The following is a 24,236-nucleotide window of genomic DNA, read 5'->3' as shown; positions in this document are numbered from 1 at the left end:
CTGGACAATTGATTCCATGAATTTATGAAACTAGTTTGCGTGCAAAAGCTCTCCATCCGTGCAAGCAGCTCTTCTCCAGACGAGGCGGAAAGAAATCCCATTGAAAGGAGAAGGATGTGTGAGCAGACACGGTCCCTCGCGCAACGCTTGTTTTAAACGTTCTCCTTGACCACAACCAAGTCGACAGTTTATTTATTTTTTAAATCTTGATTTCGTCGTGCTTTGTCCGGTTTTGGGACGGGCCAAATCCCCAATAGAGTGGCATGTGGGTCAATTCCGGAACCGTCGGAAGGTAGGCAAGCGTCTCCTGCACGAATAGTAGGTCACATGTGCACAAAGCAATATTCCTGTCTAATGGTCTGCTCTTGTCTTAAAACATCACCCTGTGCTTATTGTGTTTTGTGTTTGTTTGTTTTTATTTCTCACCCCACATGCCATTTCACATTGAGTTAACTCCATGATGTCCCTGCTGTTTGACATGCAGCTCGAGAGTGTTATCTTAATCCACATGTGAGTGTGATAGAGTCATTGTTACTGAGGCATTTTGCTCGTGCGTTATAGTGCAGCAGATGGGCTTGGCACGTTACGCAAGACCTAAGCAGCGCAATTAGGATGTAGGCAGACATACTCCTACCTTTCCCCAGTCCATTCAAACATGATAAATGACTTTCTCGTATCAAATGTGTTATCTTTCTAAATGATTGAGATTAGATTAATTGTTGGCGTGCAATTGGCTGAAAACATGAATGGGCCAGGTGCTTATGAATGGCAGCAGGAGCTCTTGAGGTGCTTTTCATTGATGAGGACAGAGATGCTTTGTTTCCATAGGCTGCCTCATCCTGGACGTGCTCTAACGCAGTTTCCTACTGGCGCCGGCCCGCGGACAGAGGAGCTTGTGCGGAGGTCGAGCGAGCGCACATCTCCACTGTAATGTGGATCCGAGGCGCGGTGACGTCACGGGGCGATAGTGTTACGCAGGTGCCGGTGTGACGCTGTCACCTTGGATCTGAGTCTGCTTCAGATGTTTAAAACTGCATTTTCTATAAATAGCATTTGAATTCTTTTTACATTATGCAATAATTCCAAGCTGTTTCTTTGCATTTCTGTTGCTGTTTTGTACAATCATGTTCACTGTGTTGCACATCTTGGACAAGATGACAAACCATTTTTTTTCACCGTAGTGGACTCACCATGTTCAATATAAAGTAAACTAGCACAATGACACAAGATAAAAGACCAGGCAGGACAGGGGACTGTGTTTCCAGTGCATTTACTGAGGAGTGAGGGGACTGTTTGTTCTATTGACTTTTTCATTCACAGTGATAGATGTGTAACACTGACGTCAGTAACTGGGTGCGGTTTAGCACTGGGAGCATCTGCAGTGGGCGAGGTGACTGCTGTGTGCCAATGAGGTCTACTGTCATCCAGCAGGGGAACCAGGCGCATCAGGTTATATAACTAGTCTGTCAGCTGTGCATATGGTAGTCTCTGTCTCACCCCCAAACACAATGGAAAACAAGAGTTTCATATAGGTTTAAACAAAGACTTAAATTGGATCACCTACATGAGTGCACATATCAATACATATACATGACCCATTGCTCTGCATTCAAGCCTGTTATACTGTAAAACCCATCACTCTGCATGCTATCTCATTACAAACGTGATTTTGTGTAAATGCAAATTGTTTATGAGATTAGATGAACAACATTTTTAGAATCCAATGCCCAACATGAGGAGAGACGCTAAGGCTTTTGAGATGAGTTTTTTTGCACTGGAATTGCTGAAAGTGTTGCATAACAGAGAGGAAGTCTGGGAAGTAAATCGAATGTGCATCTGAGCTATATTTTAACATACACATTTATATGTTTGATTTATGTATGATAATGCCATAAGATAAATTGTTCTAGATGTTTGCATAGTACTGAATTGAAACAATAAAATTTAAAAAGTTGAAACAGCTTGAACTAGAGCTGTGTGGGAGGGTCCTGAAATATTCTCACTGAAGTGTCCTTAAAGAAAAGCCATGTTAGGAATGTCTTTGGTTTTTTAGTCTTCTGGGCCTTGAAGTCTTTTAATCTGTTGTATTACGCTAGTATTACGCTTGTATTATGGTCTAGAGGTCACTTTGGTTATTGCTAAATATATCAACGAAGCCTGAGGTGAAAGTTAGTTTTCAGCTGTAGCGGAGTGTAAAATTGGGAACAGCAGATGTGTGAGTGTTTTGTGGTAATTGATGCATGACCCGCCTAGAGCCTAGTGCAGAACCACAGACATAATAATATTTGGTGTATTGTTTTGATCCTACTTGATAGACAAGCTGCCCATTGGTTACATCAGCACTAACATCCTGTACAGCAATGGAAAATATTATATATAATCATGGTTCCCTTCGAATCCGAGCTAGAAAATGTAATTTCTTCCTCTTGTCTCTCATTGTGTGTGCAAATAAATAAAATGTGACCTAAGAAGGAGAGTTGTTTCAATAAATCTGAAAGGATAAAGTCAACAGATCATTCAAACACATTTATTCTTGAGAGTACTCAATGACATCAAATGCTTTTTTAGTGAAGTTGCTGCAGAAGGCTATGCAAAACACAATATTGAGGCCTTAAAAGAGCGCACACGTGGCTCGTATGTCGGATGAATAGATGCTCTTTTTAGCTGCAAATCTGTCAATGCTTGACTGAAGTGCTGCTTTGGCATTCATATCAATGGAATAACAAGTGAGACCTTTATGAATGTTTCAGATACTCTATTTATGGGACATGGGATGGTTCTATAAACAAGTTCGCCACAGGGACAGATGGACTGATTTGCTGGCTATAGACCGGTGTGTGTGGGTACGTGGGCCATTATGCAACCAAGTAGATTCTTCCAGGAATGTAAAAAAAAAAGTATTATCATGCATTTGGACATGCCAGAAATGTTTGTAAGCTGTTTCTGGAAAGTAGATTTTGATAAGCTTGTCACAGTTATGCGTGGCTTTAAGAGGAAGTCGAGCTTTGCACAGAATTGCCAACATCCAGTGCCAAGGCTGTGGTTGGGCATTGATGTGTACTAGAGCGCCTCAACCGCAACCACATGATACTTGGTTGAGGTGTGTAGTACTCTATAAACCAGTTCAGTCACCTTGAATGTTAGGTTGAAAGATTTGAATTGGCATGTTTATTCTATTATTGCCATCTAAACATAGTTCTTCCTATATCTTGAAGCAAGATTCATGTGCTTATTTGTTTCTATACGTTTAATTATGGGAGTGGATTGCTGCATGTATCTGCTGTTGGTCAGCGCTACTGTTTACCATCACCGGCCACTGTACCCATCATCAGAGACTAGGGATGTCAAGATGATTCGGTTAATTGATAATTCAGATGATTATGATTATTCAGGTCACATTGCAATCGCAAGAAATACAAAATAACAATAGTGAGAATCGTCAGAAACAAATAGAAGTCATTCATTTCCATATATGCACCAAAAAAGTGTGAATGAAATGTGAATGAAAGAGAATCAAGGATTTCACTTGTTTTATTATGGTGTCAATAATCAGGAATGATTGTAAAATTGTAATATTTGTAACACAAACATTATATATCGTGACATCCCAATCCGAGACAATAGGTGAAAGAATATGGATTAAAACGAAACACAGCCGATTAACAATAAATAACTGAACTTATGGCTGTATTACGGTGTTTAAATGCTGCAATTACCATTTAATAATACTCTTTACACATTTGTCTTCCAGGGCCCTCTCCATGGATATAGACACAGATTATGAGCGGCCCAATGTGGAAACCATTAAATGCGTGGTGGTCGGGGATAACGCAGTTGGTAAAACCAGGCTCATCTGCGCACGGGCCTGCAACGCCACCCTCACTCAGTATCAGCTGCTCGCCACCCACGTGCCAACAGTCTGGGCCATTGACCAGTATCGAGTGTGCCAGGAGGTAAGTGCTCTTTTATGAGGCCAAGATCGCTTCCTTCTTCAGGCTGCTTTGCCTTTTTTAACCCTTTGAGGCGAATGTGGTTTACAGGTGTTAGAGCGATCTCGTGATGTCGTGGATGAGGTCAGTGTGTCTCTGCGGCTGTGGGATACCTTTGGGGATCACCACAAAGACAGAAGATTTGCATATGGCAGGTAAGTCCAGATATTATAGGAAAGAACAGGAGGTGCACCGACGATAACGCTGTTTTAATCCAATTTTGCATGTTTTAAACTATAATATGAGCCAATTTTAAAGTATTTCTTGGTGTTCAGAATACGTTACAAAATACAGTTTTATGCAAGTAGTCGGTATTCTGTAACTAAATACATCTTCAAAGCAGATAACTTGCCTTTGCATTGTCAGTAAAACGCAGAAGAATGAAAATAAACCAATGTAGTCCGGGCTAGCCAACAGGAAAACATTACAGGGGCTTTTTAATTAAACAAATCACAAACATATTAGTGCAAATACAATGTTGTGACATGTGGGATATAGCTGCACACTTATTAACACACATTAGATAATCTGTAGTAACAAGAGAACAAACAGAAAAAAGGAAAGAGCAAGAATTGTAGATTACTCAAGAAAACAAGAGAACCACAGTTGTTTCAGACCCACACTGGTGTAATCCAGCTGCCACGCTCTCCACTGACCCCTGACCTCTGCCAGCTACATCCGTGCTCCTTCAAACATGATTGGATCATCGCTCTATCCTCTTACTCCACATCCTCTGTCAAAGCTGCTTTATTGGCTTGAGATTTTTCAATAACAAAATCTGTAAAGGGACAGTGAAAGATTAATATTTGAAAATAGGGAACTGCCGCCTGCGTATTTATTTAAAATATCAATAGGGAAGTGAAAAAGTTAAATTAACCGTGTACACTGAATTATACTTACAGATGTCAAAAGCATGCATTGTTGATTAAGGTTTGCAATATAAACAAATCCACATACGATAGCAATATAATTACTACAATGATCACAATTACATAGTGCTTTAAATATTCCAAATCAGAATGACCTATATACATTTAAATATAATTACGAAAGCTCTTCTTGCCAATTCAAACTCGTTACCAAACATACTCTTGTAAAATATATTACAGTACACGTTCAAAACTAATAACTATTCCTTTTGGACTTTATTCATATCTTTAGCATTAAGTGAACTGCTAAGCTAAAAAATACTGTGATGCTGTATTCTATAATAAGCTGTGTTTTGTTATGCATCAACTGTGTGTGTAATTGCATCCTATTGTTTGCCCTCCACATGAGCCCCAGTGCCATAGTACACGGTTGTGTTTAGTGCTTATCCCCGAGCGTGTCCTATGTGCTCTGTCTGACTGTAGTCAGCTGATGGAGACGCAGTGCCAGCTCAGCAGTTTGCAGCACTGACCTCTGACCGTTTCTCCTTCTGTTGTATTTACGCTGCATTTGTGCGTTTTGTTCTTCAGGAACTTGCCTAGTGACCCATTTGTCACCTCATTTGACCTCTCCTATCTCCTAAATGCCCAGTATAACTCAACCTTTCTCCCATAATACATTTGGCCATGGCACTACACGGAAGGCTATGTTAGTGTTTAAAAACTCAAAGTATCACACCAAATGTCACATGCTTTGTCAGGAGTTGGAAAACAAAACAAGTTTGTTTAAAATAGGTCATTTCCGAAACAGAAAAAACCTGGTTAGTAAAATATCGTTAACATGTTAATCTTATGGGTGGCAGCTGTTGCAGTATTATGTAATGTTGCATCTTTTTAAGATTAGTAAGATGCCTATGCATATGATCTTACACAATACCCACAATTTTAACTGTAATAATAATTGTAACGGGTCGTACTTAGTACTTCATAAGTTTTCTGTTTAAAAAAAAGTGCTTTATTAAAAACATCTTAAAGAGTGATTTTGGCAATACAGCTTTGCTATTATGTTAATTGTAGAAACAATGAAAGATTGTTTACATTCCATAAAAAAATAAAACAAAATACCAAACACCTGACACCTGAAAGGTCCCTCTGGACTGGTGTGAATGTTGCTATCAATTATATACTCAATATAATACTATACAATATAATATAAATATAATATCAATTGCTTTTTTATTTCAAAATTTAATTTGATCCAATATCTAACCCCCACAATAGTCACTTTTCACAAAACTGACTGGCTAATTCCGGTGGCCTTGAATTGTGGCGCTCCACTACCTTCTATCCGGGGGAATTAGCTGAGTCTTGCTAAAATAAATAAATAATTAATTAACACAAAGCTGAGATCAAGTTACAGAGGGATAATCACAGGCAGCATGTTAAGATCTTTATGTACCATGTAAAAACCACCTGGGGAAATCTCGATGTTTAGAAAAGTAAGCGCAGTGTAATTGTAACATACAATAAATGTTATCGATATTGTTAAAATAATACCACAAACTCAACTAACCTGTTTACAAAGACCCTTGACTTTGCCTTCAACGTACTTTAATCAAGTTTGTCTACTTTAGATTTAAGTTAATGTGTGTTAGCCTTTAGTTTGAGACAAAAACACATACTTTTATGAACACAGGTTTCCTCCAGTGACATATTTACATTGTGCATAAAAGTCTTAACATGCTGCCAGTGATTATCCATCTGTAACTCTCAGTGGTGTTGCAAGGGGGTCTTTGGGGCCGAAGCAACTGAGTCCGCCTATAAACATTAGTGTGGTTCTTCTGCTTTGCAACAATAAGGAAGTCTTGCTTGTTGGGCAGCTGCACCTCGGCTTGCTCTGCACTATGAGATCTTTTTTGTTTTTATTTATTTGACCAAGGCTTAGCTAATTCCCATAGAGAAATTAAGATCCGCACTTTTACGGCAACTGGAACTAGCCGGGCGCTATTGTGGTAATGGATTATTATATTGATTTTCAATATATCCTTTGAGCAGTAGGGATGTCACCATATACAATTATTGAACTAATATTCTTGATTATTGACACCATGACCTTTTCATTTTGGTCAGCTTTTTAGTAGATATAAAAAAGAAATCTGTGTATTATTTTGGTCTTTGAAGTCCAAAGTCCCTTGTAGTGGTGTTGATCTACACGTAGGATTTAACAGACTTGTGTAATGTCAGCATGTACTCACTTTATCAACCATTACCTAGATATGCACGTTGTGTTGTAGAGATAATGACAGTCCCTGGTGCTGATGCCCAAAACATAATTTAAGCAAATTACATTGTCTGAGCTATTCTTAGTCATCTCTTTGTGACCATGTAGCCTTAGCGGGCTTAGATGTGTTTATGTAAGAGAAAAATAGGCCACACAAATCAGTAGCCTGGAGGTCCAGACATGTGCACATAGATGCAGAGCCAAGTCCAATACACACTCACATTTGGCTCTCTGCACTATTGCATTCTAGCCATCAGGAGTGCACAATGTATAATAAATACTTGCAAATGCAATGTCTGCTTCACAAGAAACAAATGTGTATTGTTATAGTCCTAATTTGAACTTGTTTGATGATCTAATACTGTACATCAGTGGTTCTATTTCATCCCTCTGCCAGAGGCGGTGCTTAAGCGTGCATAGGATTCATTCAGTGCTTAAGCCTTTGGCGGTCACTAGGGATTCATAGAACCATAGTTACAATCATAACGCTTGTTTTAAATTAGGACTGTGCAATTAATCAAATTTGAATTGTAATTCAGTCCTGTTTAATTGTCAATGATATGCTTGGGTCTTTTTAAATAAAATCCACAGTTTGTCTTAAAAGCACGTAGTTCGGAGCTGAGTTCAGAAGGCATTTGGCTATTCTTTTGTCTTTAATGGCACGGATTGAAAGTCTTTATGTTCTGTTTATTTTCAAGATTGTAATATTAAAACAAAATAAACATAATAAAATCACTGGGATAGTTAATGAATTAATGAATGAACAAAATAAAATTATTGATTGAAAGATGATTAATTCATTTTGTCCTATCGCCCAACCCTATTTTAAATACTTACCGTTACTATTCAAATATTGCAATCATCACATAATTGTAAATGCCACACAGTTTATTAGTTTGTAATAAATTTTTCTTGGTGTCTCTAAATTGTATTTTGTGCCTGTAGGTCGGACGTTGTGGTGCTGTGTTTTTCTCTGGCTAACCCAAACTCCCTGCGACATGTCCGTACCATGTGGTTTCCGGAGATCAAGCACTTCTGTCCTCGGACGCCTATCATCCTTGTTGGCTGCCAGCTGGATCTGCGCTACGCTGACTTGGATGCTGTTAATCGTGCACGTCGACCCTTAGCCAAGTAAGACAAATTCTGCTGAACTATTATCATTGCAGATCAAGAATCATTTGAGGCCAAACTGCAAGTTAATACATATATAGATTTAATCTCACTACCCATAATTGTTACTTGTCAAACCATAATCTAATAAACACTTGCTAAATCTAAATTATTTTAGGGCTGCAACACTTAATTTGAATAACCATGACGAGACTATAAAATAATCACAGACTCCAAAAAACCTTTCTATAATACAATAATAACATTTTCCTGAACTTGAGACCCTCAGTCACCATATGTCAACCTTTATTTTGTTAAAAATGTATTTAAATTCTCACTGAACAATAATCGTCTGTATAATCTTATCGAAAAAATAATTGCTGAATAATCCACCACTAAAATAATAATTTATTGCGGCCCAGCGCAATAAACTATTATTGCACGCACGCACGCGCGCGCGCACGCACGCACACACACACACACACACACACGTTTCCAAAGATATAGCACAGAAAGTTAGTACATTTAAATTAATTGTTTTTAATGTTCTCTACAGACCCATCAAACCAACGGACATTCTTCCACCAGAGAGAGGCCATGAGGTGGCAAAGGAACTCGGTATTCCTTACTATGAGACAAGTATTGTAGCTCAGTTTGGAGTCAAGGATGTTTTCGACAATGCCATCCGAGCTGCCCTCATCTCCCGACGGCACCTGCAGTTCTGGAAGTCCCATTTGAAAAGGGTCCACAGGCCGCTACTCCAGGCCCCCTTCCTGCCCCCTCGCCCGCCACGGCCCATAGTAGGAATCCCAGACCCCCCACCCTCAGATGGAGAAGGTCCAGACTCTCTGTTCTGCCTGCCGCTCTGTTCGGATGTCCTTTTTCTCCTTCAGGGCGGCTTTACTCGAGTCTTTGCACATAAAGTCTATCTTGCCACATCTTGCTCCAAATTCTATGACCTATTCACTCTAGATTTAGGTGGGTTATCTAAAGGGCAGATGGAGGAGGATCAAGAGAATAAAGAAAACATGGAACTTGGAGAAGAAGATGAACAAACAAGGAGAGGAGCGAAGGAGCAGGCGGGTCGTACCAAAAGCCTGGACATTGACAAAGATGGTATTCAGGGAGGGGTACAGGTGTTGAACCAACCCCATCTCCTCCAGCAGGGCTCTCTGAGGACTTCCCAGAGTGATAACGCTCTCCCTTCTCGAGCCCAGTACGCACTGGGTGTGCTCGGGACCGGACGGGCGCTTTCAGGATGGGGCAGGGGCTTTCTGGGTGTTTGTCTGGAGCATGTGGATGATCCCATGACAGGACGGCCCAGACTCATGACTGTGGTAGCCATGGATGCGCTCATACAAGAAGAACCATTTAAGGTAATAATAATGTTGTTGTTTTTCATTTATTACACATGTAAGCTTTAAGCTGGAGTATGTGATTTTCAAACCACAAAAGGCTAAAGTTTAAATTCATAGCTCTCACAAACTCTTTAGGAGTGAAGAATTGTTGCGGCTTTAGAACAGCTTTTTTCAAACAGAAGTGAAACTGGGGCTGACTGCTGAAGCGCAATCAGAGTGCTGCTTTTGGCCTTTACTTCTGGGTTTATGAGTGCTAAAATATTTTTTTAATAGTTGTACTCAGTGCCTAGTGGTCTCATTTTGTCACAAATATCTGCTTTTACAATATACTCTTCGGGGGAAAGTTCATGTGCTTTATGTACACTTGAACCAGATATATTAAGTGTTTTTTCACTTGCGAAATGGACCGTGCATGCTTACGTGGAGCAAACGGCCAGTTTCATGAACTTTAATGAACGCAAAAAGGTTGCAGCGCAAATTTGGCTCTAGGGAGCTATTGCAAATTTAAAATGAAGCAATTTTACCACATTGTGCAAAATCTTAAGTGGAGAAAATCCAAATTATATCTTTTATCGAACATTGTCTTATTTGTAACAACTCATGAGGGGTAAAACAGCCAAAACCCTGACTTCTTGTATTCCAAAATTAATGTAATACCTAAGATGTAAACGTCAACCAGCACAGACTACTGTAGTTTGCGTATCGATGCTTGGATATAGCTCCTTATCATGATCAAATAATAATGTGCTGTTTTGACGGCAGCCGTTATAAAATGCGTTGACCTTTATAGTAATCTGTACTTGAGCAATTCACAGAAGCTGTCCCTCAAACAGATTTAAGGAGTCCCACATCCTTTTAAAGTCCTTAATGAAGACAGTGGGGTCTGTGCACATTGACACAAGAGGAGGCGCTGTTCACTGTTTCCTCTGATCCCGGGCGACTCCATCATACAAGCGTGCGTGTGTCCGTACTCCCCTGTTTTCCCATTTCAAGCTCAGTGGTCCTCGGCCCCAGGTTCAGACTTTTGGCAGCGCTGGTTACAGTTTGCCTGCAGGTTCTCTCAGCACGTCCCTCTGTCCAGGGCCTAGAGGAGCTGCAATGTGAACATCAGATGAGAGACACAGTCATAGATGTTGATTAACTATTTACCCCTTTTTTCTGTGCCTCTAAGTTCGCAATCAGAGCAATTCAAAATAGTTTTTATGTCTCATAAGAACATCTTTTTGCTATAGACCTACAATAGAATGAATTAGGTTGTTTTTATAACGTAGTAGCCTAATTATTAATAGTGAACATCTCCTGTCATTTATCCCTCATAACTTTTTATATGTGGCTGTCACAACAGCTTGGGCACACGTATCAGATTTGCGGCACTAATAATATGCACGCAGTACGTTTCTAATGGCAAATAACGTGCATGATGTCCACAAAATGGCACATGCTAATTTTAAGTAGTACTTAACCACCTGGATTTGTAAATCTGCATTCTTTCCTGCTTGTTGGTAGACATTACTAGACCACCATTTATTTATAATACAAATATTACATTAATTTACCTTAATGAATTAAAAAACACAATGATTATGATTTATATTGCTTGTTTGCCCTATTTTGGGCTGCTCTGTTTTTCTAGGCTGCGCTCCAGTACCTCTACACAGGCAGCTTGGATGAGGGCAGAGGGGATCTAATGCAGGTGGCCACTATAGCTGAGCTGCTGGAAGTGTTTGACCTGCGAATGATGGTGGCCAATGTGCTGAACCGAGAGAGCTTCATGAACCAGGAGATTACCAAGGCTTTCCACGTGCGCAGGGCCAACCGGATCAAGGAGTGTCTCAGCAAAGGGACCTTTGCTGGTAAACCACACACGACCATAGGTTTCAAAATATGAAGCTTAGAAAGATTATTGTTACTGTACTTTTCTTTGTGAATACATGCATGTGCTAATATACTGTACATTAGGCCAGTGTACAAGTGCTGAGGTGCACAAGCATCAATAATTCAATTATATTTATTGATCTGCTCACTTCAAGTGTCTTTTTGTGCTTGTTTTGTGGCATCATGTCTTATCTTTTTTTTTATATGGAATTTACTAAAATTTAGGCCTGATAATAGTATTATCATTGGCTCGAGAATGGAATGCGAAGAGTCTTTGTTCTTGCCAGGTTTCTTCTTCTTCTTAGTAATATTATTATTATTATTCTTTCATGGTCATTTTGCCACAACTCGGGCATTTTTGACCCCCTGAACATTGATGAATGTCCCACATGGGACATAGACGCGATCGGCTTGGCCCGAACTAGAATAAAATGGAGGTTGCAAGAACGCCCGTCGCACCAGTGCCGACTAGTTCAAAAAAGAAAACACATGAAACTCTTAATCTTTGACCTAGTCTTGTGCTAGCTATTTTTACTTTATTTTTATTTTATTCTATTACCATTATTTTATTTTTTCTTTTTCTTTTTATCTATTTTATTTTATTTCCCCCCATCCATTCCCTATTAAGATAGGAGAGGAGTTTTGTTAATAAGAGTTTTTTGTTTTTGTTCATAAGAGTTCTATTAAGAGTGTGTTTTTGAAACTTCCTCTGTCCTTTCCTCCTGTTTGCAGAGTTACGCAACTGCGTTGTAATAACGAAATTTCCCCTTGTGTGGACAATAAAGGATTATCTTATCTTATCTTAGGCACATAGGAGACTTGGGACAGTGATAGAGCTACCTTTGACCTCTAACCTTTGACAAGTAAAACACACCTGGCAGCATCGATCTATGATAAACAGGAAGTCAGCCATGTTGAATCAAAGTGGCGCCACCATGTTTGACTTTTTTTTTTTCAAAATTGTACTTTTTTTGCATCTAAAGACATTGAAATTTAATAAATATATATATAAAAAAAAGTGATATACCTTACAATCTCTGCGTAACACACCCTTAATTTCCTGTTTTTTCAAGGACAAGTCACGCCTATTGGAATTGATCTTATTGGAAATAAATACCCATGTAACAAATTTATTCTATAGCGCCCCCTACCCGTTGTGTGAAAAATTCAACATTGTCTGATTTGTTTGAAACTCATGGATTATATTCTCCTCGAGACGCTATGAAAAAAGTGCACTGCAGATAATGTGTATTTTCACTATTGGCCAGCAGGGGCGCAATTAATGCCTTCACTTCCTCTTTGTGGAAGAGGAAGTGATCTTAGCATTGGCGTTAGCATCAACATTAACGCCGGGTCTCTGTTGCTAGGTGACGGGGGTGCAGGGAGGAGGGGGTTTAAAGAATAAAGTCTAAAGAATAAAGTCTAAGAGAACGCAGTATCGGGGCAATTGCGCTCAAAACACAGTCGCGGGGGATGGCGGTCGCACCGGTGGCGAGAGCCATCATTGCCGCTACCGCGGCTTTAATTATTATTATTATTATTATTATTATTATTATTATTATTATTATAATAATAATAATAATAATAATAATAATAATAATAATAATAAATAATAAACATCCTCAATAAATGATTTTAATTCAGGTAAAGGTGCACCATATAACTTTCCTGGTGAATGGATTGCTTATTGCTTTGGCGGGAATGTTCCACAGTAAACTAACCTTGAAATTGAAATAAAATAATACTTTATTACTCATCTCTTGTGAAGCTACAAAGTTTTGCATTCCATTAGTGTTTTTCTCCAATTCAATAAGTCCCAGTCCACAATACAATTAATCCAGTTTGAAGCATTCTTTCAAAAATAAAAAGGCTAAAGTAGATCTTCACTCTGCTCATACATCTTTGCTGGAAGGATTGGTGAAGCTGGTGTAGATTATTACTTTCTGTGGAGTCTGTCGTCAGCTCCCTGATACAGTTATACAGTTAACTTCATTGTTCACATCCACTCACGTCACGACGTCAGTAGCTGTTCTTTCACTCTGTCGATTTATCTGTCTGTCCTCTGTCCATGTTTCTGTCCCTGTTTGCCTCCCTGTGTGTCCTATGGTGTATGTCCATCCGTACCTGTCTCTGTAGCCTGGGCTTCTCTGTGGCACTCCACAAGGTGAATGCTCTTTTCCACACGCTTTCAGATGTGGTGTTCCAGCTGGATGATGGCTGTCTTCCGGCCCATAAGCCTCTGCTCATCTCCAGCTGTGACTGGATGGCTGCGATGTTCCGTGGCTCCTTCATGGAAAGCTACACTGACGAGGTGGGTCAAGTTCTGCTTTATTTGAATGTAAGCTTGAAAGGGAAAGAAGAGTGGGGCGAGACAATCAGCAAATTATCAGAGACCTGACTTGGAGTCGATCTCACAAAACTGAGGGTCAATGTGGTAGACTTGACCACAGACTATTGCACATTATTTGATGAAAATGTAAATGCAAAATACTCTTTGTAACTCTGCATGATCTTCAATAATGTAAGGTAATGCTCAATTACATCAATAATTACCGTAAAGAGATGAGGTTAGTATTTTCGTTTTTATCAATAGGTGACTATTTTCTAAATTAGTAACAATTTAGGATTGGCCTTGTAGAAGTTATTGTGCTGTGAGGAGTGCTTAGATTCATATTCAGGCCTGACCTAACTTCACAGGAAGTAGATTATCTCATCATTTCTATGCGCTGTCGACTATGAAGAATCGGATACCTTGAGTATCGTTTCTTGGGCAAACATCAGTTTATTTCAATTCCATTTTTTTTTTTTTTTTTTTATAACGCCCAAAATCACAACAGCAGTTGTCTCGGAGGGCGACAGTGAAAAACAGATTAAACAATGTTCATAGGGACTTGGTAATGTCCCAGGGTCTCCTGTCCTTAGAACCTCCTTCTCGGCCAGGAAAAACTACAAAAAAAGTTTAACATTACCTAGACCCAGATGTAAAAAAGTAAAGCAGGTTTCACAGATTTACAAATTTTGTGTTAACTTAAAATGAAAAGAAACACATTGTGTGAGTGGGTGAAAGTGTTTTTTTTTGTAGACTGGATATGAGCAGGGCTGAGGGGGCACAGTGTGGACTGCTGGTGGGCTGCTTGTGGCTATGGTTACATTAACTGAGTTTGCTGTGGCACTGTTTAACTGTGTTGTATACAGTAACCCACATATTTGGCTGTGCAGTTGGGCAGTAGTCACCGTCATCATCCATAGTCAGTGTGTTTCAAATAAACTAAAATCTTTAGGTAACCCCTTGCACACTATCTCACTCTACACATTTATTCAAACTGTGTCCTTTGGCCCCACTGACCTCCCTCAGGCAATGCACTTGTCGCCCAGTCAAATGTGCATGTTTAAGAGCCAAAGTGTCATCAATCATAGACACTAAAAGCATAGCTTTTTTCTTCTAGCATATTTTAAGATAGGGTTAGGGTTTGACATTTCTGTGTTATTATTTAAATGTTATTTCTTATGATTGTGATATTTAAATTCTAAACCAATTGGTAGATAATGTACATAGAGCGCCTTACACAAGTGCCCTGCAGGATTGCTGTTGTAGGGTGTTTTCTTTTATGCTTCCTGTTCTCAGATGGGGTCTTCAGTTCTGGAGACCACCCATGTCTTGGCATTGTCGCTTACTACACTTTTTGATTGGTCACTGGGCTGACATTCTCTCTAATTGGTTATGGAAGGTGAGGTGAAAGAGAGTCTCAGTTAGGAGCGCCCTGTGGGGTCAGACTATCGCGCTCATTATTATTTAGCCTCCTTCCGTGTTACAGTCCCATAGCGCACAGGTGAATGAATGCCTGCTGCTCAGGGTTAGTTTGTTAGGCTCTCTTTTTTCTGTCTGAGTGTAATTTATTTATGGTGGAGCGCAGGTTTCTGTAAATGTGTTAGTCTATTCAAATAGGTGCTTTATAGTTTAGGAAAGGTATTTAGGTGATCTAGTGGCCTAAATAGGTGTTTCAGGAAGAATACTCTTGAGTTTAGATCGTAAGGCTCTTCATACTGTGTACTGATACCTCTCTCTCTCTCTCTCTCTCTCTCTCTCTCTCTCTCTCTCTCTCTCTCTCTCTCTCTCTCTCTCTCTCTCTCTCTCTCTCTCTCTCTCTCTCTCTCTCTATATATATATTATATATTAATTCTGACCTCAGTCAGAGTCATGAAAGGTCAGAGCTGGTGCAAACAGGAGTGTCACTCCGGTGCTGCATTCAGGTGCACTGCGGGAGACGAGACATTTTAATATAAAAATATTAAGACATTAATCTGTCAGATGAATGGAGATTTTCTAGATTCTAGAAAATCTAGAGATTTTGGCCAATAGCCAATATTTTTTCAATAGCCAAGTGGTCGCCCTAGTTTTAGTCTTGCATATCATAATTACACAGTGGTTACATCGTTAGTCCCAGTGGTACAGTGTCAAACTAAACTTTGTGCATAATTATAATTTACTGTTTGTTATAGGTGTCCATCCCCAATACAAGCACTGCATGTATGAGAGGGGTGCTGGAGTTCCTCTACTGTGGTCTGCTGACTCCCAGTCAAGGTCTGGAGCCCATAGAACTTATAGTTCTGGCCAATCGTCTCTGTTTGCCACGTCTAGTTGCTCTCACCGGTAAATTGGTGTTTCTTTATAAATATTATCTTTCAAAATGTTACTGACTTGAAACAAACAATACTAACTATGCTATTTTGTGCTCACAGAACAACATGCTGTTGATGAGCTTCTGGAGTTGGCAATGAAAGGAGTAGATATTGATGGGCAAGTGTTGGCCTACTTGGAACTGGCACAGGTTAGAAACAAAGAAGTACCGACTAGGAAATATGTTAATTCCTCCTCATTAATATATTCCTCCCTGTTGTAGTTTCACAATGCCAAACAACTCTCAGCTTGGTGTCTTCATCACATCTGCACTAACTATAACAGCATATGCCGCAAGTTTCCCAAGGACATGAAGGCCATGTCTCCAGGTAACTCTACACACTTGCTGAAACACTTTACAGTACAAAAGCAAACAATGTCTGTTAATAAGTTACTTAGTTTAATGTTCATTAAACACAAAATCTGTATGTGCAGATAACCAGAAGCACTTTGAAAAGCAGCGTTGGCCTCCAGTGTGGTTCCTGAAGGAAGAGGACCGTTACCTGCGCTCCCAAAAGGAGCGTGAGCGTGAGGAGGAGATTCTGCGCAAGCAGCACACGAAAAGGGGTTGGTGTTTCTGGAGACACCCATCTTCCTCTCCACACATCTCCTGAAGTGTGCTCCCTGGTTCGAAGAGAGAACTGATCATGCCTGAATTTTTTTATGAATGTTTGGAACTTAAAATTGGGTTCAGGTGGGTGATGGATTGTTATGGATATGTAGCTTTGGGTGACACTTGTGCTTCCCAGTGCCGTGCTTCTGTTCCTCCACTTGAACTGGTCCCTTCGGCGGCAGAGTGCCCAGCCTTCAAGTGTGCACTGGGTGCAAGGGCTCTGATCTCTCAGTCTCCATCCTTCACACTGACCTTAAGGCTCCCTGTGTGGGGCTTAATTCTGCCTTCACTTGTACACAGACTGTTAACTTGCACACACAAACATGATCAGCCCTCCAAAACCAGCACTGGAAACATGGACAATGGCAATGTCTTTTTGACTTTTTTGCTATTCTCTTTCACAAGTTATGTTATAAGGAGCATGCATGGTCACTAGCCCCAGAAAGAAAGACTGTTAAAGTGAAGTGCGGAAGTGGGTGTAACAAGACAACTCCAAACTGCTAGTCACCATGGTAATTGTATGACCTGATAATGGCAATCAACCCCCGCTCAAGTGGTCTTCTGTCTATACAAACTGCCCAAATCTTTAGTGCTTGACTGAAATATCAAATACGAGCTTTTAGTGACAAACTGAATTAACCCCTATGCACTTTGTATGCTTTCTGACAGTGACCACTACTGACAAATTAGATTTTGGGGACCTCTTTACTCACATGCTTAATTTACTAATACTTTTACTTATTTCATACAAACCAAAGCCGTGGTTTATTTTAATCCACACAGGCTTTAGCAAAAGGTGACAGAAGATATAGTTAAAGAGTATTCAAAAAATAACAATGCACTGTAATATGTGTAGGTTTTGGTTTGGGAGAAATATATCAAAGGTGCATACTGCCTTCAATTTCCTCTTGCTGTAATTGAAAATGGTGCTTAACATACAATTTATAGTGTCCACGTGCAATTTAACACTGACTGTGTCTCTCAAGAGCGTTAGTGTTTACCCAAAACACATCTGAGGGTATTCAAATGGGTAAGTATTGTGAATTCTTTTGACAGTGTATATGGGGTCACATAGGATCAGTGATATTAGAATGTGTAAAACGACTAACCACCCCATGACCTCTGCTGCATTTTGTTCTTCTTAGCCAGAAGATAGTGCTTTTATTGTCATTGAATAGTTGAGAGCAGGTGAGAGCACAGATTTTTGCAAAGAGTGCTAATTTCTTTGGATTCTGAGCCTTTATGTGAAAAGAAGGCATTGGGGTGTTAAGTTTCTATTAACACTTTGTTCTATTTGGGGCTTGTGTGCCCCTTAGCGTCACCAGTGTGACTGCTGGAGAAAGATGGATTGTGTGAGACACGTGGTGTTGTTTTCCATGGGAGATGTGTCAAAGTTATTGTCAGCTACAGAAATAGAAGGTAGAAATCTCACAAGACTAAGTGAGAAAATTAGCAAATTATAAAGAGGTTTGAATTGAATGAAGGAAAAGCCAAACCCAGGCTCTATCTGTTTGTGCAGTACATGCAACCAACACCATTTGTTTTCTTTTTAGATGGACGTCCCTGTGTATATTTGATTTTAGGTGGTTGCTTTGGTTTGATCAGTAATTCTTTCCTACTGTTCATGTGCCTTATAATAGTCAGACAACCAGTCAGGTAGGATTTCAACTAAATTCTCAGAATCTGCAGATGGTTTCTGTGGTAGATAATTAATGATAATGATATAAAGGGTGATGATGTTGTTTTATGCACTCTCTGCCATTGTTCAAGAGATCTTCTGAGCCAACCTGAGCCATGCCCAGGGAGCACCTTTGTCTGTTTGTCATAGATTTGCTGACAGATGGCCTTCACTTAAACTTTTGTAATATACGCAACCTTGGCCTTAGGTTTATTTCAGATTGTGATATTGTTTGGTCTAAAAGTTCCACTCCACTTTTAGAGAGGAAGAAGGAAGCGATGGTTTGACAGGTGGATTCCTGGAGTCTGCGGAGTGAAGCACTGGCTGGTCTCGGTGCTGGGAGGGTGCACGGTTAGCCTAGTCTTTGCAATGGCACTTGGTGTTGGAATGCACTTTCTTTTTTATGTTTATAACTATGCTTTTATGTTACACAAATAATTTATTGTGTACTATGTTCTGCTGATTGTAGCATGCTATTGATACCTAAAACCTAAAATGGTTATTGTTCAACTCTGCAGTAGCTTTTAATTTGCTATATTGCTTTATGCACAGATCAGCTTTACTAAATGAGCTCGTTGCAGCTCAAAGTAGCATTAGGCAAGAATATTCCCAGAAGTACCCAATATGCAAAGTAATGGGTTCTCAGCCAAAGCATTTGGTTAGGCCCTTACTGTGCTTTTAACATGATTAACATTAAAACATTTGAATCAGATTATTACATAAAATTTACAACAGCCAAACTATACGGTTGAATTATATAAACAATAAGATAAACAATGGTTAAGTAAAGAAGTTCTTGTGCATGTTTTTTTGAGCATCCGCCTTGTATGCATATGGATTTCTAAATATAAATTATGGCATTTTACTTTTGAATGCTTGCTCAAAGGCTCTAACCGGCTTGGGGTTATGGGATAAGGTGAAACATTACTTTTTTATAAATGTGCAACACTGACACCTACTGGCCAAAGTCTGTTCAAGCGCATTAACTACAAGGCCTCATTTCTAGTAGAGCCTGTCATCACTGTTAGTTTGGTGTCTCCTTTTCGGTGCCTTTAGTAGAACCTCACTCTTTTGGCTGTGTACAGGCACTACACTCGCAGCTTTCCGAGCTCAAAAGAGTTGATAAAGCCAAGAAACACATAAGAGCACAGAAACAACAATAGGCAGCTCTCATTTCTATGTAATATCTTCTTGCACGGTTAGCCTGTGTTTTTTACTACTTCCTTTTCAGACATTCAAGGAGCGTTATAAGAATTTCCACCAGTACATCTAGTGTATTGTCTATGCTTGAATGCTGAAATGTCATATTTCTAACCCAGCAGTTAAAGCAGTGTTTTCCAGTGTTGCATTCATTAAGGTGCCTGTATGTCATGATATGTAGCTTATCACTACTACTTAAGTGTGGACATACCTAATTCTTGTCCATTGTTTCTTATGTCTTTTGTCTTTAAGCCAAACTAAATCATACACCCTTTTGTTGCTTGGCTACAACGAACTATACTTAATATTGTAAGGAGACTTTGTGACTAAATTGTGCTTTAAATCAACATAAGGCTGTGTTGGAAATTTAAACATACAAAGCAAAGCAAAGGCTTCTCTCCATGATTAATGTTTGCCCAGTGTTCTTGGGCAGTACAATTCTGACATGGTGTTTACTGTATTTTAAGTGGAGGGTATTAGCTCTGTAGTATTATGATGCACCTTTTTTTCTAATTACTCATATGGTATGGATTTTATTAATTTTATTACTACTACTTATGTTGTGTATTTTACAATAAAAGGCAAAAAGAGCACACTATACACAACTAAACTATCAAGGGCTTTCAAACAATCTAAAACAATCAGAATGTTTTTTGCGGCAGTTGCAAAAAATGTTGTGACGCTTAAGGTTTGTAATATTTTTGAACCACTGATTTGTACAAACATAGTGAGAAAATCCGAGGAGAAAAAAAAAAGCTTATTTTTTGCCATTTCAGTATTTTGATGTTTGACTGGGTTTATTAAAACTGGGAATCTTTTAAACTTGACTTCTGTTTTTATTCATGCTGATCTTGAAGGTGCACTAACCAGAACTGTGCCACTTGCTTGTCGTGTCCTCTTGGAGATCTTACTTTGCTTGCAATGTTCCACAGTATGTTTATATCTCCATGGTGACAAACTAGTAATGCCACCTGGCACAATTGCAGGTCAGATCTGCGGAGAGGCGGCCCCTGCTCACAGTAAGAATGCATGTTATTATTATTAATATTATTGTTATCACTATTATTTATTTATTTATTTTATGGACTGTGCCTATTAATAATTACAGACAAGATTATTGGACTGGTCATAGTTTGTTTGTAACAAACACCATGTTCAAGCACCAGGATATCAATGATCCACTTTGTTGTCATGTCATCTGACTTTTGGCCATGTGTCTTGGACACTCAGGTGAAGAGAGACAGAACTGTCAACCAAAACCCATGTATTGTAAGAGTCCTACAGTCCTTGGTGGCAATGTTCCGTTGTTGGATGAGATCTGTCCAAAGTATCTGGATGTTGCAGGATTGTCTTGGCTGACATGTCTCTGAAGGGGGACCAGATGGTGTCTCACAACTACGGATCTTGCCCAATAAGGTCTATTTCAAGGTACTGGAGAGGAGAATCTGATTGATAGTCGAAGATCGGATTCAGGAGGAGCAGTGTGGTTTTCGGCCCAGTCGTGGAACACTAGACCAGCTCTATACTCTCCATCGGGTGCTCGAGGGTTCATGGGAGTTTGCCCAACCAGTCCACATTAGTGGATCTGGAGAAAGAGTTCGATTGTGTTCTTTATGGTTTGGTTAAAAATCTCCATCCGAGTAGCAGGCAATGTTCCATCTTTTCAATGTATAACTGTTTTTGATGTCTAATAAATCAGGCCAATGCTTACAAATACAAAGTGAACAAAAAGACAGCCCATGCACATCCTTGACTCACTCCTCTTTCTAGTGTCAGTGGGTCTGTCAAGTGACCGTTAGAATGCAGAAATGTTTTTCAAGGTATTTTTGAGCAATAAAAACACCAGCAAATAAATAAATCCAAACATCTCCAGGGAGACAAGCTGGTTGTGGACACTCCAAGTTACAGAAAAGTACAAGATCCCTCTGATAGAGATATCACGACACCACCTCCAGAATAATCAGTCCACTGGGCAGTCATTCAATAAAGGCCCCATTTTGATGTGTCAGTATTTTCTTAGTTAAAGGCCAATATTTGATTACAAACCACAAAGCTGTCATCTGCTTTGTCATTTGCTCCAATTCCTATTTCCCACAAATGTTCTGGTTTAACAGGCTCACTCTAAGAGACACAATGACGTCACCACATCTGGCTTCCATTTTTCAGTCTTCCCCTAAACGACACAAAGAGATCTGCATTTCACAGTCATTTGGTGATGGACTCATTAAAAAGGATTAAACTGATGTAGTTTAAACAACAGATGCCCAGGCACAAGTGATTGTAACTTTTTGGTAACAACATTTGAAAGTGAACTAAATGAAATGATTAGATTTTGTTGCTGCTATAAGCTGTAGCATTGCCTTACAGCTTTTGGTTGATATCTTGGTACGTGTGCATCTATACCATGTGTGGACAATAAAGGATTATCTTATACACAGTATTAGTTGTGGTTATTAGTTTTACATCTAAAAACAAGTTTAATAAATATCAGATACAAACATAACATTTAAGAACCATACTGCTTTAACAACTAAACAATTCATATATTTGAATTACTTAAGTTTGAGAATGTGGGTGAAAATTGAAAAAACATATGTAGCTCCCTCCTGGACCCAGACACATGTGTCTTCTGAGCGAGGAGAAAAGGGCTCTAAAGGGTGTTTTGAAGGTGCATAGCTGTGGAGTGACCTCATTTGGAAGCAGCCTGATAGGAAGACGTGATTTTCTGCAAAACGTCAAGATGTACTGGTAAGTATGGCATCACTTAAGGTTTTACATTTACCTTGTGTTATTTTAGTGTTTTAGGCCTACTATATGAGTGGTATATAAATTGACATAATAGTGAAGCAATAATTGAGTAATTTGATTAGTTTACTAGGCCAAGTACAAGGTCCAACTCCATTGCTAGAGTCCTACGTCTGAGGTACATTTTTTAAGGTCAAATGAGGTTTTTTAAAGTCAAATGGAATATCGGTGTCAAAGACAATCCGCGGTGCCCCATTGAGCTCAGATTAGTATTCGTGAATAATAGGGCAGGTCCAAAACACACGGTAATGATGAACCACTTGACAACCACAGTTTCTCCAGCAGTTCGCAGATCCCAGTAAACAGTGAGCACTTTGACTCTTTGAAACATGACACATTTTTCCAACTTTGTCTGTCAAAACAACATTACCTTCTCATTCCTGTTCATTGTTTTTATATATATAGTGGATTGATTGTCCAGATTATCCATTATCCAGGTCTGTGTTTTTTTATACTGTGTGCATGTATGTTTAAAATCTCTTAATCATTGCAAACCAATTTACCCAAAGGTACGAATAGAGACACCTAACCTAACCTAATCCACTCTCATAATATATTTCTTTTGGTAAAAGAGCCTTTTCTTAACTATTTCCTGTGAGGTCAGATAATTAATTTCACCTCTTCACCAATGATCATTAATAATATGATTTTAGTTATTTAAAAAAAACTCTTCTCACCCTCCACGGATAGTCTCTATTTCTCTACCAGAGGCCCCTGGGAGCTTGAGGGTTCAAGCGCAGTATCTTTGCTGTTCCTGCACTGCACTTTTCTGTACCAAGGTGTCTGATGTTTTTCCTGGGATCTGCTCAAGCCATTCCTCCAGTTTGGGGGTCACTGCCCCAAGTGCTCCAATCACTACGGGCACCACCGATACCTTCACGCTCCAGGCCTTCTCCAGCTTCTCTCTGAGGCCTTAGTATTTCTCTAGTTTCTCATGTTCCTTTTTCCGAATGTTACATCTCATGGTACTGCGATGTCCACCACCACAGCTTTCCTCTGCACCGTGTCAACCACCACTCTGTCCTGTTGGTTCGCCATCACCATTCGGTCTGTCTGTATCTGAAATCCCACAGGACCTTGGCTCGGTCGTTCTCCACCGCCTTTGGAGGTGTTTCCCACCTTGTCCTTGCGGTGTCCAGCCCGTACTCTGCACAGATGTTTCTGTACACTATGCCAGCCACCTGGTTATGGTGCTCCATGAATCCTGTCCCTTGTCTTGTCTGGTGTGTTAGATCTGGGCCTCTATTGATCTGGTGTTCAGGGCCTGCTCCTGTGCTGCCATGATCAGGGCCTCTGTGCTATCCTTCAGACCGGCCACTTCAGTTATGTTCTGGTGGTACATCCCATGTCGGGGCTTGTCCTCCCATGATGGGCCCTCGAGCACCTCATCATCCTCTGTTCCCCATTGTCTGACATTCACTGAGCATGTCATCTGTAGGAGCCTTGTCCTTGATGTACTTGGATCTTATTATAATTATATATATATATATATATATATATATATATATATATATATATATATAAACATATATATATATATATATAAAATATTACGCCTGACGTTATTTCTACAACTGTAGGAAATCCAGCTTTAAACAAATAAATGGTTTTCTATGAAAAAAGAGAGCATAATACCAGGGCATCTGGTCTGAATCATATGCCAAACAAAAAGGCAAATTACAGCAAGACTTGGTCCATCATGACAGTTCAGATGGAACAATGTAATTAATTTGTATTTGACTAAAACAACAAATACGTTACAACAAAAAACAGAACTGTTAAA

At 39.5% G+C, this 24,236-nt stretch overlaps 1 protein-coding gene across 4 annotated transcripts in view; it reads left to right on the top strand.

Moving 5' to 3' along the window:
* rhobtb4 (Rho related BTB domain containing 4) overlaps positions 1–20,470 on the top strand; it is a 39,089-nt gene extending 18,619 nt beyond the window's left edge. For 2 of the 4 annotated variants that reach the window (XM_072433605.1, XM_072433607.1), the window contains 10 exons: positions 3,752–3,953; positions 4,041–4,144; positions 8,082–8,267; positions 8,803–9,622; positions 11,238–11,457; positions 13,672–13,790; positions 15,980–16,130; positions 16,220–16,308; positions 16,381–16,486; positions 16,593–20,470. In XM_072433605.1, the coding sequence (XP_072289706.1) occupies positions 3,762–3,953; positions 4,041–4,144; positions 8,082–8,267; positions 8,803–9,622; positions 11,238–11,457; positions 13,672–13,790; positions 15,980–16,130; positions 16,220–16,308; positions 16,381–16,486; positions 16,593–16,771 (2,166 nt within the window). In that variant the 5' untranslated portion in view covers positions 3,752–3,761 and the 3' untranslated portion in view covers positions 16,772–20,470. The other 2 variants (XM_072433604.1, XM_072433606.1) reach the window with 2 other exon arrangements.
* The last annotated feature ends 3,766 nt before the right edge of the window (positions 20,471–24,236 follow it).

This window comes from Eucyclogobius newberryi, unplaced genomic scaffold (assembly GCF_026437365.1).
Source record: "Eucyclogobius newberryi isolate DKJ021-1_F unplaced genomic scaffold, fEucNew1.0.hap1 SCAF_6, whole genome shotgun sequence".
In the NCBI taxonomy this organism is placed as follows: domain Eukaryota; kingdom Metazoa; phylum Chordata; class Actinopteri; order Gobiiformes; family Gobiidae; genus Eucyclogobius; species Eucyclogobius newberryi.
The sequence above is the reverse complement of the archived record's forward strand: the minus strand, read 5'-3'. Positions and strand labels throughout refer to the sequence as shown.